General features: G+C 40.5%; 1 protein-coding gene across 3 annotated transcripts in view; it reads right to left on the bottom strand.

Annotated features, from left to right (window-relative positions):
• astn2 (astrotactin 2) overlaps window positions 1-17,055 on the bottom strand; it is a 285,748-nt gene that overhangs the window by 108,000 nt on the left and 160,693 nt on the right. For all 3 annotated transcript variants that reach the window (XM_086186408.1, XM_086186406.1, XM_086186407.1), the window contains exon 10: window positions 15,757-15,894. In XM_086186408.1, coding sequence (XP_086042534.1) covers window positions 15,757-15,894 — 138 coding nt within the window. The remainder of the gene's footprint in view (window positions 1-15,756; window positions 15,895-17,055) is intronic.

Below are 17,055 nucleotides of genomic sequence, written 5' to 3'. Positions count from 1 at the left end.
TCGCTGTGAGTGTCTTCCATTGTGTGTACTTTTGTGTGTACTATGGGTACTGCAAACAGGGACGATGCTGCTGATCTCAGCTTTTTTTTTTTCTAGTCAGGGATCAATTCTCTTCTCTAAAGATCAATATCTAAACCCAATAATGATATCAATGATTATGTAATGTCACGAGTGCAAATAACCTGGTATGAAACTGAAAATAATAAAACCTTGATATGAGAAGAAAAGTATAAAAAAAAAAATCCCTCCAGCTGGCTGGCGACAGCCTTCCTGCGTTAAGAAAACATACAGGTCTTTGTTAGATGCTGTCCTCCATGTCAGCTTAAATTCATAATCATAAGCAATTAATATTGCTGTTGTACCGCATGCATAAACACACAACTCTTTCATATTGTTATTAACAGTACCAGATGGGGTTTTAATGGGTATTGGATCAGAAAAGAAATCCCACATCATTAAAACCACCACAAAATCATCCTGCAAAGTTTCATCTCAAAGAAATGTTGCGAAAGTGAACCGCAAGAAATTTTCAAACTGGAAGTGAAAACAATATCTAGTCTTCTTGTCACTGGTGAAGATAAAAGGCAAAGCAAGGAGGACTGCAGTGTGAGAAATAGCTTCTTATTCAGATCTTGTTAAAGCAGGGGTGAAGGTGCAGGAAGAGAACATCTACCTGCATTATCAGTTACACAACAGCATCACTTTGTTCACTAAACATTGAATGGTATCGACATTCAATCGTTTGCATTTTGAGAGAAATTTTGAGCCAGGGGAAGAAGCCTCGCCTAGATCACCAAATCTCGAGTCAGTTTCTCCGTATGCTGCTCGCTTGCCGCCAGACAGAGAATCTGCAAAGGTCCTGCTGGGCCCCCGAGCCAGATTTGAGAGAGCAGACACAGCAGCTGTAAAAATCACTGATTTTCTAACAGGAGTGTGGACAAGTGGAACCACAAGAAAAATCTGTGTTTGAAATCGTACGAGAGAATCACGCTGATCTGTTCTCTTAGATTTTCTTTGATGACTGATGTGTGTTTTAACTCCGACGAGACGAAAAAAATCTAATATTTGGTTTGTATTCCACGATGCAGTTCTGAACTGTCATGGGTAGCAAACTGCAAAACCCTTTCCAGAAAAAATTGGCTATATTTGGCAAACACCAGCCTGTAATAAATATTTGGTGTTCATTTTAGAAGTACTGTATGACAGCATTCCATAATTGGCACATCTTCCTTGTGTGAGCGGTGAAGTATTACTGCTACCTGACAGCCCATCAAGACTCTCTCCTTCACAAAAACAAACCTCTCCTGACACTGCGGTGGTGATGGCAAATCAATCACTGTCCTCGCTGCTAAACAGTCAGAAGGAAGGAAAAAAGGACGTAAAAGAACACACTAACCTATCATCAAATGCCAACATTCTTCAGTTTGATTTCCTGTATAAAGTTAAGTCAGCAGTTAGTCACTGGTAATAAATAGCAGGAAAACAACAGGGACAAGGCATCAGCTATGAGCTGCAGTGTCTGAAATGCACAATCATTCCAATCTGGAATCATGTGACAATAATACTTTTTTCAGATAATTTCAGTCCAAAAAGATTCTAAAATAATGACCTTCTGTTCATTTCAGATGAAGGCGGGTTTGACGGTCTCAAACGCAAACACTGTCCTTACACACATAATGATACGCGCGATAAGCATGCTGAACTACAAATGGTCATACGTTAATTTGCATCTGTCAGTCCCTGGGTGAAAGTCCACAAAAGACACATCAATCAGAGCAAAAAAAAAAAAGAAAAGAAAAGAAAAGAAAAATCACAGATTCTCAATTAAAACAGTGCACCAATACCACAGTAAATGTACACACAATATTGAAAATACTTTTTAAGAATAACACCAATCACATCACAAACTTTCCTCACATAACGCGCATAACTGCATTTCCTATTTGTTGAGTATAAACTTCTAAGTCTGCAGGTCAGCCCTTCCTTCAACCGTTTTTCAAAAGAGGATTTAAAGTCTCTGATGGTGCAGCAGCCTTTAATAGAAATAGGCAAGGTGTCCCACAGCCCAGCTGCCTTCACTGAAAAAGCTGTTTGACTAAACTTTGTAGAGCAAAACGGACCACAACGATCCCCTCTAGTGGAGGCTCTTGTTGATCTTGTGCCAGTGCTACAATTTTGTAACAGACTGAACAGTGGTGGAGCAAGGCTCTGCAAAATCCTCTACAAAAACAAATGTTAACCGTGAACTTGAGGCCTTCATTCTCTGCACAGAAGACGGATGCACCAACTGTCCAAATGCACCCTTTTTTATCTGTACTGTAGTTGTGCAATTTTAAAGACACATGCTATATGTAAAGCCCAAGCAATCTCGGAACCAATCGGCTTCTAGGAACAAGGGCTTTGGGGTTCTGGTGTAACCAGCAGATATCAGTCCAAGACTTCCTTGTTCCATTCGCCGCTCATCGTTTACAATCTGTGTAGCAACCGGAAATGTTTCCATGGAGTTGAAGATAAAGATAAAGATAAACTTAATTGTCTGTTGCAAATAGAAAAACGGAAATTCATCTTTTGTCACGGCTGTAAGACAAAGTTGAAAAAAAAACTAAGTAATAGAAAAACACACGCCTCACACATCAAAAACACAGTACAATAAATAAATTAATAAATGAAAGACTGTCCAGTCTATTTTACGTTATTAAGAGCAGCTATTATAGAAGGGATGAACGATTTTTGGTAGATGTTTTTCCTGACCAGTGGGGTTCTGTAGCATCTGCCTGATGGCAGCAGCATGAAGGAGAGGATGGGAGGGGTCCTCAGCGACGAGGGTGGCTGTCTTCTGACAGTCATTATAGTTCACACAGGGGAGGTTGAGCTGTTCTGTTGTTATTATTCAGGAGAGTTTTGTTTTGCGTTTGATGCTGATGAAGTTGAACCAGGTGGAAATGTTATAGACTAGGATGGATTCCATGAGTGATTTATAAACAAGGGTTAAAACGTCTTTGCTGATGTTAAAAGGGCTGAGCTTCCTGAGCGGGTGGAGACGCTGCTGTGCCTTTTTGTAGACAGAGTCCACGTGTTGGCCAAAGGACAGGCAAGTGTCAATCTCTGTCCCCAGACATTTAAAACTTCCCACCTGCTCCACAGTCAGGCCGTGGATCCTCAGGGGTTGGAGCAGTTCTGGGCTTTTCCCTGAGGACCGACAGCCGTAGGACTTTAGTTTTTAAAATGTTGAGCTCTAATGAGTTTTCAGCAAAGGTTTGGACCAGAGTGTGAACCCCCTGCTGTACTGTGTCAGGGCCTTGGTGTCAGTGAAATGTGCCACCAGGGCCATGTCGTCTGCATATTTAAAAAGCCTCAGTCCCTCCCCGCTACAGATGATGCTGTTGGTGTAGGCAGAGAACAGGATAGGCCACAAAACACAGCCCTGGGGGAGCCCTGTCTTTAAAATAGTTGAATTGGATTTAAAACCATTTAAAACCACATGCTGTGGTCTGTCCATTAAAAAGTCCTTTACCACAAAATCAGTGTGGGATGGACCTGGAGGTCAGAGAGGTGGTATAGCAGGGTGTTATTATTTACAGTGTTAAAAACTGATGAAAAGTCCATGAATAAAATCCTTGTGTGTGGATGTATGGAGTCCAGTTGTTTAGTGACTGTATCTAAAAGAATGAGACTTGCATCATCTGTACCCCTTTTTGTTTTGTAGGCAAACTGGAATGAATCCAGTTTGTCTTCAAGCTCTCCCAACAGCTGATGACACACAACTCTCTCCATGCATTTGCAGAGGATAGAAGTCAGGGCCACTGGTCTGTAGTCCTTCAAGTCTTTTGGTTTTGTGTTTTTGGGGATAGGAATGAGGGCTGATTCCTTCCACTGTTTTGGAATGATACCCAAGTTCAAGAGGTGCTGACACAACCTGCTAAACACTCCACCTAGCTGGTTGGAACAGTCCTTAAGTACCCTGCCCCTGAGCCTGTCTGGGCCAGCTGCTTTGTTGGGGATTACTTTGTGTGGGATGGAGGCTACCAGGTGTTTGTTGATGGTGACGGCTTGTGTGGGGGGACTGAAGGGTGCTAGGGTCCAAGTAATCTGTAAGATGTTATTGTTAAAACGGGTGAAGTAGGAGTTGAGCTGTCCTGCAAGAGAGGCACAGTCTGGGCAGTCAACCACCACAGGCTTGGATGATCCGCCCATCATAATCTTTAAACCCTGCCATGCCTCTCTTGCATTTCCAGATGTTTTTTCTCCATCTCTTCCTAGTGCCTGATTTTAGTCAACGTGACCTTCCTCCTGAATTCTTTCTGCAGCTCCCTCATTCTGGCTTTGTCATCCTGTAGGAAAGCCTTTCTCTTTACCACCAAACAGGCTTTCATGTCCTTGGTGACTTATTTCTTATTGTTTGGGTGGATGGTTACCTGTTTAGGTTGGGTGACAGTTTCTTCACAGAACATAATATATGAGGTAAGTACATCAGAAAGTCTGCAAAAATCATCCCCACAGCCATGAAAAATCATATCCCAGTCTGCCAGCTCAAAACAGCCCCTCAGTGTCTCAGATGCATCCACATTCCAGATCCTAATGCTTTTTGTGATCGTCCCCTCTGTCTTTAGTCATGACCTGTATCTTGGCAGCGGCAGGATGACGTTATGGTCTGAAAGGCCTAAAGGTGGACGTGGTTTTGATATGTATGCCCCGGGTATATTACCATGGCACAAGTCCAGTATTTTCTGTCCTCTTGTTGGGGTTGTTCGAGGCTTGGAAGATGTGTGGCAATATTACACCTGTTAAAATCACCCAGTAAAAACACTGGCAGCTCTCCAGTTTGAATTACAGCTCTATTGTAACTCTGTGTTATGCACTCAGCAGCTAGGTCAAAATCAGGTCCAGGGACATACACTGAAGTGAAAGTGATCTGTGCAAATTGTCATGGTAAATAATGTGGTCTAAAAGATACAGTAATGAAATACAACACATAGGAGCAGATTGTTCCAAATGTAGCCAGTTAACACTTTTCTCTTTCCAAACATTTTTTTTTCATATGCTATATTGTAGCCAGGGTGGAGAATTGACCTTTTGGTCAACCCATCACACTAAATGAAGGATATATCTGAGCTACGTGTATAATTCGTTTCATTACTTTGCGTTTGCGCCTGCACATCTGCAGCTTACCTCTCTAAATGAATAACTCTCACAAAGGTCACATTTGTTTGTCTCCCTACATACAAAATGAAAAGTTTAAGGGGTTTCATTTTTGCCACAAGGACTGATGACCACAACTGCCAGTCTGTAGCTGCAGAATGACAAAACATCACAGCAAAAATAATGCCTTTTACTAAACGGTGAAAAGATTTGTTTCGTAAAAGATGAGACAGAACACTCAGGGTCTCTCTAGATTCTGAGTTGGCCCTTACCAACCCACCAGATGCTGACGTAGGCCATCCTCAAGGTGTTCCATGGTATAACTTTAAAAGAGACAGAAAAGTTGTGATAGGTTCCTGAATCACCTCAACTCTTCCATCTCAAGTAGGAGCCAGATACACAGGCCAATCACAATGTGTGAGGCAAGCACCTTTGTGAAGGAATCTCAAACGAACTCCTTTATATTCCCCACCAGCGCTCAGGCATGTGGTCAGGACTCACTCTTTTCATAAGCGTCTGAGTTAAGGCTTTTAAACTTCACCAACATGAATAGAGATCACCGACTAGTAAAACCAGAAAGCAAACAATGTTGAAATAAATGGAAATGCTGGCGGATCACAAGTGAGTTGCACAATATCAAGACCTCAGCTGCGTTTTGATGAATATCAAAAACAGGAGAGTGGGCAGTGGGCATTTTTGTTATAGTCTGGTACCCCCATTTTCTCTGCTTGACTTCATAACAAAATGGAAACACATATCCAAAGTGTACAGGCTGCTGGCACTTGATGCCACCATTAAGTCCCCCCCCCCCCCCAAAAAAAACAAAAAAAACAAAACTAAACAAAAAAACATGGCTACAACAAAATGCAAATTACACTGAGTACTTAATCTGCATGGAGTAAAAAGGCCTGTCCACTGTTCCAGAGCCAAGAACCATGCAAGGAAATTGATACAACCAGCTGAGGGTGGGAAAGGTGAAGTAACCTCAGCAATGAAATCTTGCCTGAAAAGGTGCCTGAAGATTAGAGGTACCAACAAAATGCAGTCGGGCTCACCTCCTTGCACGACTTTGGCTCTGGAACCAAACTCCTTCACAGAAGGTGGACTTTCATACTCAGGAATGGTTGTTGAACTAATTACAAATCACTGGCTGGATGCTGCACATTTCTCCCAGGGGATGTGACCATCAAGTGTCTGCATAATGCAGAAAGAAAAACTATTACTGCTGTTGCGCATGTAACCTTTTTTTTGTGATCGTAGGCAAATGAAGTCGGACAGCACAGCCCAAGTAATGAAACTGCCCCGTTTTTAAGGGGTTAAGGGTAATTTGCCAGTCTTGAAAGATCTTTAAAGGTGTCACCAATGAGCAAACGGATCATGCCCATAAAATATTTAACTTGGTTCAAAAAGATAATAGGAAAAGAGAGAAAAATGGCGAGTGTACATAAGTAACGAGATATAAGGAGTTCCTCACCCCACTGGACATTGCAAAGCCCACTTCTGACTCAATGCTGCTACACTTCATCACCAACTGACTGTTTTTTGCTACACATTATGGTAAATAGAAGTGGATTCCTCCAAAATTGAAATCCTCTTTCTGCAGATAGGTTCAGTTCAGGTGCAGTAAATATCTCCACGAAAGGGTTATGGGTAGTGTAGAACTTATCTGTGAGATCACTAATAAAACCTGATTATCTTAAAAAATTAAGGCTGACATCATTCAATCTTGAAGCTTCTACAGGAGCAGATATCATCATTTCACAACCTGCTCACTCTCAGTGAGTCGACCTTAGATTGCGAGGACATTATGGCTAATGATCAACTCCTCTATGGGGAACAGGAATGGGATTTTTCACTTGCAGAACTACACTGCTGTGCTCTATAAATGTATTATGACAGTACGCTTCTTTATCAGAGTGTTTATTTATAGAGTAGATTTTGTTTTGAATGTTGACAGGACCAGATTTATATTACGAACATCAAATCCTGTCTGCAATTTCGAAATAATGCTTGGTTTCAGGAAGCCTAGTTTAAATGGTTCTTAACGAGGATTAAGAGGCCTGTGAAGTGATGAATCATGTTGCTGATTGGGCTCATTAGTTTGAATTCTCAGTGTACGCTTTCCAGACTTAATCTTGCAGAAGAAGAAAATAAAAAAAAAGTGAGCTCACAATCCTCAAGATGTGGTATTTGTGAGGATAATCTCAAAGGTGTCTGATTTATTTATTTTAAATGGGTCTGTAGAGAATTAACCTATTCTCAAACCGTTCCCCATCCACTAAATTGAAGTGTCTCCACAAATGAAGTCAGTAAAGGGGCAGGGTATAAATAAACAGTCACTGTGCATATTTAAAACTGTTCAGCTGAAGTTCTAATAACGTGATTGATGCACATGTTATTCTACAGCAAGTCAACTAGTAGAATAAGTGATGGCTGCTTTGAATTATGGATGTATTTTTAAATATCAGAAATGTATTGATCGGTAATCTATTGCTCTGTCTATGTGGATGCTAGTGTTTACAAAAAAATGGGTGGAGCCTAAAGGGAGCGTTCACTCAGAGATGAAAATGCAGTTATCTATTCACTGTCAAGAGGGCGGACGGTCTGTTGAAGCTTTTTGGTCCATAAAACATTGCTGAAGTGTCACTGAAAAGGTGCAGCAGTATTCCCCCAAACAACTGAAGTGAATGGAGACAAACCTTTGAATGTTAAAAGAAAATATTAATAGCAATAAAGCCTTCATACTGCTCGTCTTAAGTAATCTGAGTGCTCTAAAATCTCTACATGCCAAGTTGAGAAAACATCAGTGGCGCCATGCTTTTTTGCTCCGCTGTGGCATCGTGAATTGTAAAGCTAAAAATATGGAATGTGACATTTTTCAAAACAACATTTGAGGACTTGGATTACTTCAGACAAGCAATATGGAGGCTTATGTTTGTTTTATCAAGTTTTTTTTTTTTTTTTTTAATACTGTTTATCTCCATTCACTTCAGTTGTTTGGGGTATTACAACACATTTCCCTGTGAAGCTCTAGCAGGTTTTTTTTTTTTTTTAAACTGTCTGTCCCTTTAAATGTGTACTATATGTTTACTCAATTATGCAGCAGCACATGGTTACGGGTGGACTAACAAGTCCCGGTGTAGTCCCACTGTTGAAGGTCTCCATTTCCATTTTACACTGGCTTGTTTGGTACTCCAGCACATAAGTGTGCAGAAGTAGGAAGAGGTGAGGGAAAAGGTTGAAATTGAGAAAACAGTTCTCTAGTGTCTACTGTGTTTATTTTCTTTTTAGACAATGATCCCTCAACCTCTTCCTTTAGCATAGTCACAAAGGAAACAAAGAGCGTACACATTCTCTGTTTCTGTCGCCTACATCTGTTTCTTGTCCTCTTTTGCTTGGCAAGTCAATTTTTGAAATTAGACAGGCAGCACATGGCATTCTGTGCATCCATTCTTTCTTCTAGGCCCTCAAAGCATTGACAAATGAGTCCTTAATTCAGAGGAAAACAGAGGGTGGGCAAGGTGAGGCAGAGGAAAATAATGGGTTGCCTCAGCTGTGAGGTGCATGTTAACTGCCTCTCCTTCTGGATAGTGAGGCACCGGTGGAAAAAAAAAAAAATCAATTCCATGACCGTCCGGAGAGAGGAAAATTGGGGAAACAAATGCTGGAGAAGAACCTAAGAAAGGATGTTGGAAAGTTTCGTGCACCTTATTACATCCAGGCAATTTATGGAGTTATGTCTGAACAACAACAGTCCGTTTAGGTAAAAGAAAGCAAAAAATAAACCATTTCTCCTCAAAGATCTTTCATCTATTCAAAAATACTTTCTCAACTGTCACTGAAATCATCAACAGACTCTGGAGATGACGAAGTACTAAATTGTTGAAGTATCCGAAAAAGTGAAATTGACAAGAAGTGAAAGCAATTCAAAATGGGGGGTAGCATGGTGCCGCGGTTCTGTAGGTACCAGCTTCTTTTAATATTTTAACACTTTTTAGGGCTTTTAAAGAACTTTAGAGCCCAATTGATGACACTGATGTGAATGTCATGAATTAGTAACTCCCTTGACCTGTGCACAATGTATTTAACAATTATGAAAGTTTAAGACCTGAAGTGTGGGGAAAAAAAATACTACCGTGGTTTTTTTTTTCACTGATGTACAGTAAAATACATGAAATTGTTTGATCAAAACAACAGAACTGAGTCTAATGGAATTCTACATCTTTAGAGGGAAGCTTAATTAAGGATGGTCATCCCGTCTGCGGAAAGAAAGACAGGAATTATCTTAATCGGTCACCATCATGTCACCGCAAACAAAAAGCGCTGTACTGCATATTTTATTTTCATTTTACATCGTAAAAAATTATGGAAAGATTCTAGAGTACCTCTATGTTTAAAAAAATATTGCAACAACAACGGTAATGTGACATTTAACCAGGGCCCTCAACAAATTTCAATACTGATAGGGTTTTCAAATCATTACCTAATCAAGATCACCTCTTTTGGCAGTCCGCCTGTGTTGTTTGACCCAGAAGCACATTGGTTGCATCTAAACAGTGACTAATGTACTCGCTATAAATCTCCTTCCATGCTTCTTGCTTTCCCAGATGATGAATGAGCAGGCGATGCAGCCTAAAGTTAAGGCGCTGCTCCAGCATGATTACAGAGCCCGTTATTGGTTTGCCCCTCCACTTGATTAATGCTCTTGTTCCAGCTCCTAGCAAATATGCTGACTCTCATCAAGCACTCTCGTTGGTGGATATAGTACATTTTCTTTAAGCCTGCTGTAATCACTGAGGAAAATCTAATAGGGGAAAAACAGCAGGTAAGTGAAAAATAAAAGACTGATAAACAGATTCCTACTTTGAATGGAAGAGTTTTAAATCAGAGGAGGAGATGCCGAGCACTAAGAGGAAAATAGATTTATGAACTTGTTTCTGGCGTCAACTGTTGCACTCGCATTGAATTATGGGCAACGACACATTTTGATGGTTCACTTGATCATGGCGAGTGAAGTCATTAATCACCAGTGGGAGGTGGCGCTCGCTGTTCGGGGTTATTAAGAGTTATTTATTGACAAAAATGCTAGAGTTTGAGCACAGTTTAGAGGACCTGATTCATTATTGAGGTACACATGAGATGTTTGTTGACACTTTGGCTTTAGTTCAAGAATAAGCCGCAGAAATGCAAGGCTACTCAGAGCTACTGTTGGATTTGATTATGGTGAGGAGGAAGCATGATAACTCATCCCTGAAATATCACGACTGGATAGAATAAATGAGGGGAAAAAGATGACAAACTCCAGCTAAAGAGGAGTATTAGTGCTTTCCCAGACGTCGGGCAGAGTTCGTGTGAGTTGAATGGATTCACAACCCTGTAATCACCACTTGAGGAAATACACAGAAAGATTTATGATCATTAACTGGCTGATTAATGATTTAATCCTGTCTTTTAATGTACTATATGCATGATGTGCTGATGTCTCTTAAATACCTCTGCTGTCTCTGATGCTCTGCTTTTATATAATATTATACATACTGCAAATATTTTATTATTCTATTCACTGGAACGGCATAGACACTGCTCTACCGGTTTTAAATATCCGACTAATTCGTTGATTGAAAATTAAATGTTTTAAAAAACGAATTCCATGTCAGACAGACATGGATAAGTATGGGTGTAACCTTACATACTGCAGAGATTCGTGATCAACACATCTGGGTCGGCAGATGCTGTTTTTCTTTTCTAAAAATATATCAGTCAAGGCCTGATCAGACCCATTTTCCCTCAAGTCACTTCCTTTCCTAATCATCACTTTGAGAGTTTTTTTTTGAAGAAATAAAGGGGAAAAATGTCACTTTTTCGAATTCAAAATGTGTTTAGAATGCATAAAATGAGAATGTTCTATCAACTACTAAGATAATATCAGTTATCGACCATGATCAATGGGAAAAAATCACCCTATTCGATATTGACCAAAAACACAACACAACAAATCCAATAAAGAGCATCCCTCACAGGAATCTTAGAAATGACCTTTTTTACACGTGCCAGTGTGCACGATGAAAAACTGCAGTATTTATTATCATTAGTTATGAAATAATTTGCGACCGGTTCGGTTGTCACCTAGATTGCTTTGACTCGTATAGCCTCATTTCATTGGGTGATGCTGATGTATCCTTTCACAGCTGCCCACAGCTACAGAGCATTTCACCACTTCCTCACATCAACATGTCTATCCTGACTGACTCCATCAGTGCCTCCGACACTTTAGGAAAGCACAGCAGCCAGAAACTCCAAAAGCACCCATGAGACTTTGTTCCACAAAATGCTTTTGTATAATGAGTAGACTGCATTATTCATGACAATCTGACAGATCCTCCCGTGTTACAGGAACTAGTCATTAACCACATACAGAACATTAACACTCAATTCCACCTGAAAGTACGCTTTTAATCAATCATGTCATTTCCTGTGTCGTGTTTTAAACATTCTAGTGTATTTCCTCGTCTGATGTTTCCTCGTGGAGTCTAACTCACACTGGCAGACAAGACAAGAATACGAGACCTTTTTCCTTGACTAGTTTAGAAGCTGTGTGTGTGTGTGTGTGTGTGCGCACGCGCATGAGAATCATCATTAAATGGACTAAATGGAGACCAATTCAAAAAAAAAAAAGGTGCTCACTTAATTCCATTAAGCAACAATGGCAGACCCACTTCGTCTTTCATAAAAGGCACATTCTTCCACTGATGAATAGCTTTTCTCGCTGTAACCCAGAAGGAGCTCTTCTGCAGGTGAATTAAACAACAGCCTGCTCACTGCTGAAGTGCTCCATTTGCACCTGCAGCTGCGAAGACACCCAATGGTGACACTTGAGTGACATTCAAGAGAAAGGAAACACACAAAAAACATAACTGTTTTGAAATGACTGCTAAAGCTCCTTCGCTTAACGGTAGCGGCTAGAATGCTTCACGCTTGGAATCAGAAACAGACTGAATCAACATTTAACGGCATTGAAGAACTGAGGATGGATAGTTGTTCTAAAATGTTCTACTCATCACAACTGTTCACAAATGACACACCTTGGCTAATTAATGGAGGAGCTGCAGCAACATCATTTTAGGTCAGAGCTAGCAGATGTGTACATCTGGCTTGGGAATTCTTTGCTCCAGAGGCAATTTTACAAAGTCTGTGAAGAGTTTATTTTTTTCTTCATACATGCAGTGAAGGACAAAACTTGCAGGAACAACTCGGATGATGCAGATTACACGGTTACACAAGTCTCTATTTTGGTAATGGCTGCGGTTTCTCTCTTGAATGTATGGAATAGTCAGAAAAGGAATTTTGATGAATCTAGTAAACAGGTATATTGATACTTTTTCACTAGGCAGCAAAAAATGTACATTCAGGCACAACATAGCCAGTTCTTTTGCATTTTCTGATGTCATCAACTATCTCCATGTTTGCCCCAATCCTGAAATGATAGCAGCGTATGTAGATGTGACTCCCTGGAGGAGGAAGGAGAGTGCGCAGCTGAAATGTGTTTTTGATGGACGCACACTCATCAACGTCGAAGGTGGAAGTGCGAGGACTGGATTGAGCACTCGAATCGACCACTGCAGACCCCAGCCAGAGCGGACATTGCTGCAGGAAGCTCAGACGTTCCCAGGAAGGCCGGGCAATGTTGCGTCCTGTTCTGTTCTCTTGCGTCTGCGTCTTTGCAGAGAAACGACTCCATCATAGCACTGCAGATGAGACTGTTGCGTTTCTGTGTTTCTCCAGAGCCCAGGAGTCCAGTGGGGCAAGGCGAGGCGGAAAAGGGTGGAATGAGGGTGTTTGTTGGGTGTCGAGTTCTTGGTATTTGGGTGTTGACTATCTTATCTCCCGAGAGATTCACCTGTGTGTTTGTCGCTGTTGTCGTCTACAATCGTCAGGATGCACATTTAAAAAAAAAAATACCCTGAGTCATTTGAGGTCATCAGCAGTCACATCCAGACACATCAGCCTGAGATGCCAATATATGGGAGGGAGCAGGACGCTTCTGCAGCTGGAGATAACAACCAGCCAGAACATCACTGGTGCCCACCTGTCGGGGAGTTGAGGTTCCTACGTGGAACCCAAAGGATACTTAAAGACAACATTGACCCTGCTGTTGTATCGCCACGCTACAGAGCAACTCTCTTTCTTCAAAGCTGTGAGAATCCTAACATAATTTTTATCGTTTAGCATTTATCAATTTGTTTTTTTTTTGGAGAGTAGAAGATGCTTTAATTTGAAAACAGGGTAAAATGAATGAATCACTTGCAGAGGCATCTTGTCAAGGGCATAAAAAACAGCTGTTTAGTGTGATTCTAATCAGCACAGGTCAGCAGTAAATGGCTGCTGAAGTGGCCCCAGTCTGGGTGCTCTCCAAGTGGAACCTACATGCCGTTTAGTCAACACTCTTATTTGAGTGTGTGTACATTTTTTTTTTCTGCTACTGTACGTGATGATATTAACAAACAAAAAATCCTGCAGCAGGACAAAAAAAAATAAAATTAAATGGCGTGAATCGTGCGTTTTCAGGTTATGTGACTATTTTTGTAATGCGAGTGAGTGAATATGTGACATTGCACAGGCAGCATGGTCATTTCAAGGATATTTATTTCTCTCTTCATGTGCCAAACCCCATCTTGAACCAGTAATCTATTCCTGTCAAGAGGGATCTGAGTCTATTTTCATGTGTTAGAGTGTCGCTTTTGTGCCTGCCCAGAAAACCATTAGTGCATGAGCATACGGCGAGTGACTGAGAGACCACACAGAGCAGGGAGCTGCTTATTGGTGTGCATATGCACTTGGGTTTTTATTCTACTCGCTAATTTCTCACTGGAACTATATTATATATATATATACAGTATATATATATATATATATATATATATATATATATATATATATATATATATAGTCAGAAAGTGGTTTTCATCTACATTTTTTAACTTCATTTCCAGTCATAAAACAAAAGCTATCATAAATGAAAATGCATGCGTATTCAAATTTGCTACCATTATGAGGAAACTGGGAGATGTATCGCTGAGATAAACAGCCGGTGGCACTAATTTTCCAGTTGGATGCTGTTAAATCATCTAAGTAGATGAGGGTCTAACAAGACGACGCAAAAACAGAGAGCTCCGGTTGATCAGTGGAAAAAGAAAAAAAAAGACAAACAATACAGCAAACATGATGATAGTTATGTTTCATGAATTAATATGGACATTAACGAAGATCTGGCATTATATAATGCTAATTTTTGTTTCCTCAGTCTTTGAGAGATGCTGATTGTAAGTCCCATGTCCATCGTGATCTGCTGTCGCTGTGATCACATAACTTATCAAAGCTGAATATTCAACATGGCTGTATAATAATCATAATGTTATCGTTCATATGTTTCAGACCTGTTTGAAAAATGATATATCTAAATGGTCTAGTCCATGAATGTGCTTTATTCATCGGACTTATTAGAAAGTAGCTGTAAATAAAGTGGAATATTTTTAGGCCTAAATTCAGTCAGTGTTGGGAGGAAAAACACACGTCTTTTACAACGCTGCAGTTGAAGTACATTAAAAGTAACAAAAAAGAAAAAATCACAAAAGTTTGTGCGCTGAACACGTCTCTTTCATTTTTTTCATATTTATGTCAGGGTTTTTTTTTTCCCCCTCAACATTTTTGTCTCTATAATAAGCCAAAGTGGAAAAGTGTTGTGCTTGGTGATAACTGAAAAAACTTTAATAACGGTCGTCTAAATGGTAAAACATCAGAGATGAAAGTGCATTTGGCCTCAGTGTGTGTGTGGGCGCGCGTGTGCGTGTGTGTGTGTGTGTGTGTGTGTGTGTGTGTCTTACCTGAAATTTAAATGTCACGAGTTTTTTTTAAATTTTTCGGTTGGTTTTTCTAAACTCCAATTCCCGGATGAGTTCAAGAAGTGTTCAACAGGATGTTTAGTGAGTGATGGGAACGATATCATGAAAAATGGTCTTACCTGGATTCACAGGGTGACAAGATAATGACAATGTGTCGCAAAACCACTGCGTCCTTCCCACAAGTGCTACTATAATATGGGCCGTAATAGCAGGCAATACGTGTTGCAAGAGAAATGTCTTAATGTGGATCTGATGCCTTGACATGTTAGCTGATACATGCCAGTGCCTGTGGGCTGCTTGGATAGAAACACATAGCTTCCTCTGATGCCAATATTTTCTTATTGCAACGTGATATTGCCAAATTTTAACAATGTTGACTTTTTTCCAGATCTCTTCGTGCTCAGCCCAAGGTTACGTTTTAGTAATACATCTTTTGGATGTCACCTTGTACGCCTATTAAACCTGAGGCCGCCTGAGGATTTAATGATCTTAGATGCATAATGGGTAGTTTTATTGTTACTATTATTGTTCCACTACTTCTTAAAGCCAAGTACTTTTATAGTTGATGTTTTTGTATTTGTTCTGAACTGCCAATATCTATAAATATATCTATATATACACAAATATAGAGTAGGAGTTTAAGTAAAACAGGCTGCTAAGAAAAACAGGGTTTCACGTTCACCATTAGCGTAGCGGCATGAGACAGAAGCAGACTGACCTGACCTCCCCGGGATCTTCTGTAACCAACACATCTGTCTTACAGCTGGCGATGGGGTTGATTGACAGTTCCACCGGTGGCACCACAAAGCTTTTGCTGACTGGCAGCCACAACCCTTGGCCCAGACTGTAGAGGGATCTGTGTTAGCACAACCACAAGACACGCATATCAAGCAAACTGCTGTCAGGTGATCAAAAAGTGTTATTAAAAACAAGCAGATATGGGATTGTTATATATTATTTATGAGTATTTAATGATCCTGTACCAGAACAGTGATGAGCTCAAAGGGTGGCCATTTATTAGTAAGAATGGTGATGATGCCCTGGAAGACAGCTACCAATATCCTTTTTTTGCTTTTTTAAACAGGCATACTGCGATGGTGTGGATTTCCCATGAACTTTGTGTCTTTTTTCATCGTCACACATGCTGTAATGAGACATACTTGGTGTAGATAAGGTCATACGTTGACCAGAAATCTCAAAGTCAGTAAGAAACAGCGTAAAAAGCTGCTGATGGGTTACCTCGTGGTCCGATCTTTGACCAACCTCATACAGCCTGAAGACATCGACAAGCTGAATAAAGTCTCAGCACATACATGAAGTCAGCCTAATGATACTTGATTCATATCAAATCAACACTGTTCAGTGGAGGCGTGCGCTCCAGTTCATGTTTAGATTGGACTGGAACTCCTGCAAGTCATACAACTTTTACAATTATGAGGTCCAGATCTACACACTTTGTCTCCTAGCCTGCTAATGTGCAGTTTGATGAATTATATGTGACAGTTTTAATGCTCTGATTTCTAAAGCACAGTTGGAAACAGAACTGGATGCTGAGAAAGTAGAAGCGGTGGCCTAGCTTATTTCTTATATAAAAGCAATTTTCCTTCCCTTTCAGTGTAACTTGTACTGCACCCCCGTGCTTTATGTGTGTGAAGTGTGCTGACGACCTTTGTTCAACATGGTGTGTAATAATTGGTTTTAGCCAGAAATGTTTCTTCTGAGGGAAAATTGCTATCCTCAGGAATACACCCTGCAGGAGGAATAGACCAACCACTTGGGAATAATGACACCGGATAGCCTCGCAAACAGCACAGAGCACGCCGGAGCCATTCATGCATCTGAGCAGGTGGGTGAGAAAAACACTACCTTGATTTAAACAAGCTTGTATCTTCTTCACCAAAAAGAAAAAAAATAATCTCGAATTGCATTTAATTATGCTCTGTCATCCGACGCCCGTCTGAAATAAAATGTTCATCCTCGCCGTCGTCGAGCAAATTTATCAACGGATAAATATTGC

This window comes from Aulostomus chinensis, chromosome 19, assembly GCF_037954235.1.
Source record: "Aulostomus chinensis isolate RoL2024-O1b breed Wild chromosome 19, RoL_Achi_v1.0, whole genome shotgun sequence".
NCBI classification, from domain to species: Eukaryota; Metazoa; Chordata; class Actinopteri; order Syngnathiformes; family Aulostomidae; genus Aulostomus; species Aulostomus chinensis.
This window is presented reverse-complemented; position numbering and strand designations above follow the sequence as displayed.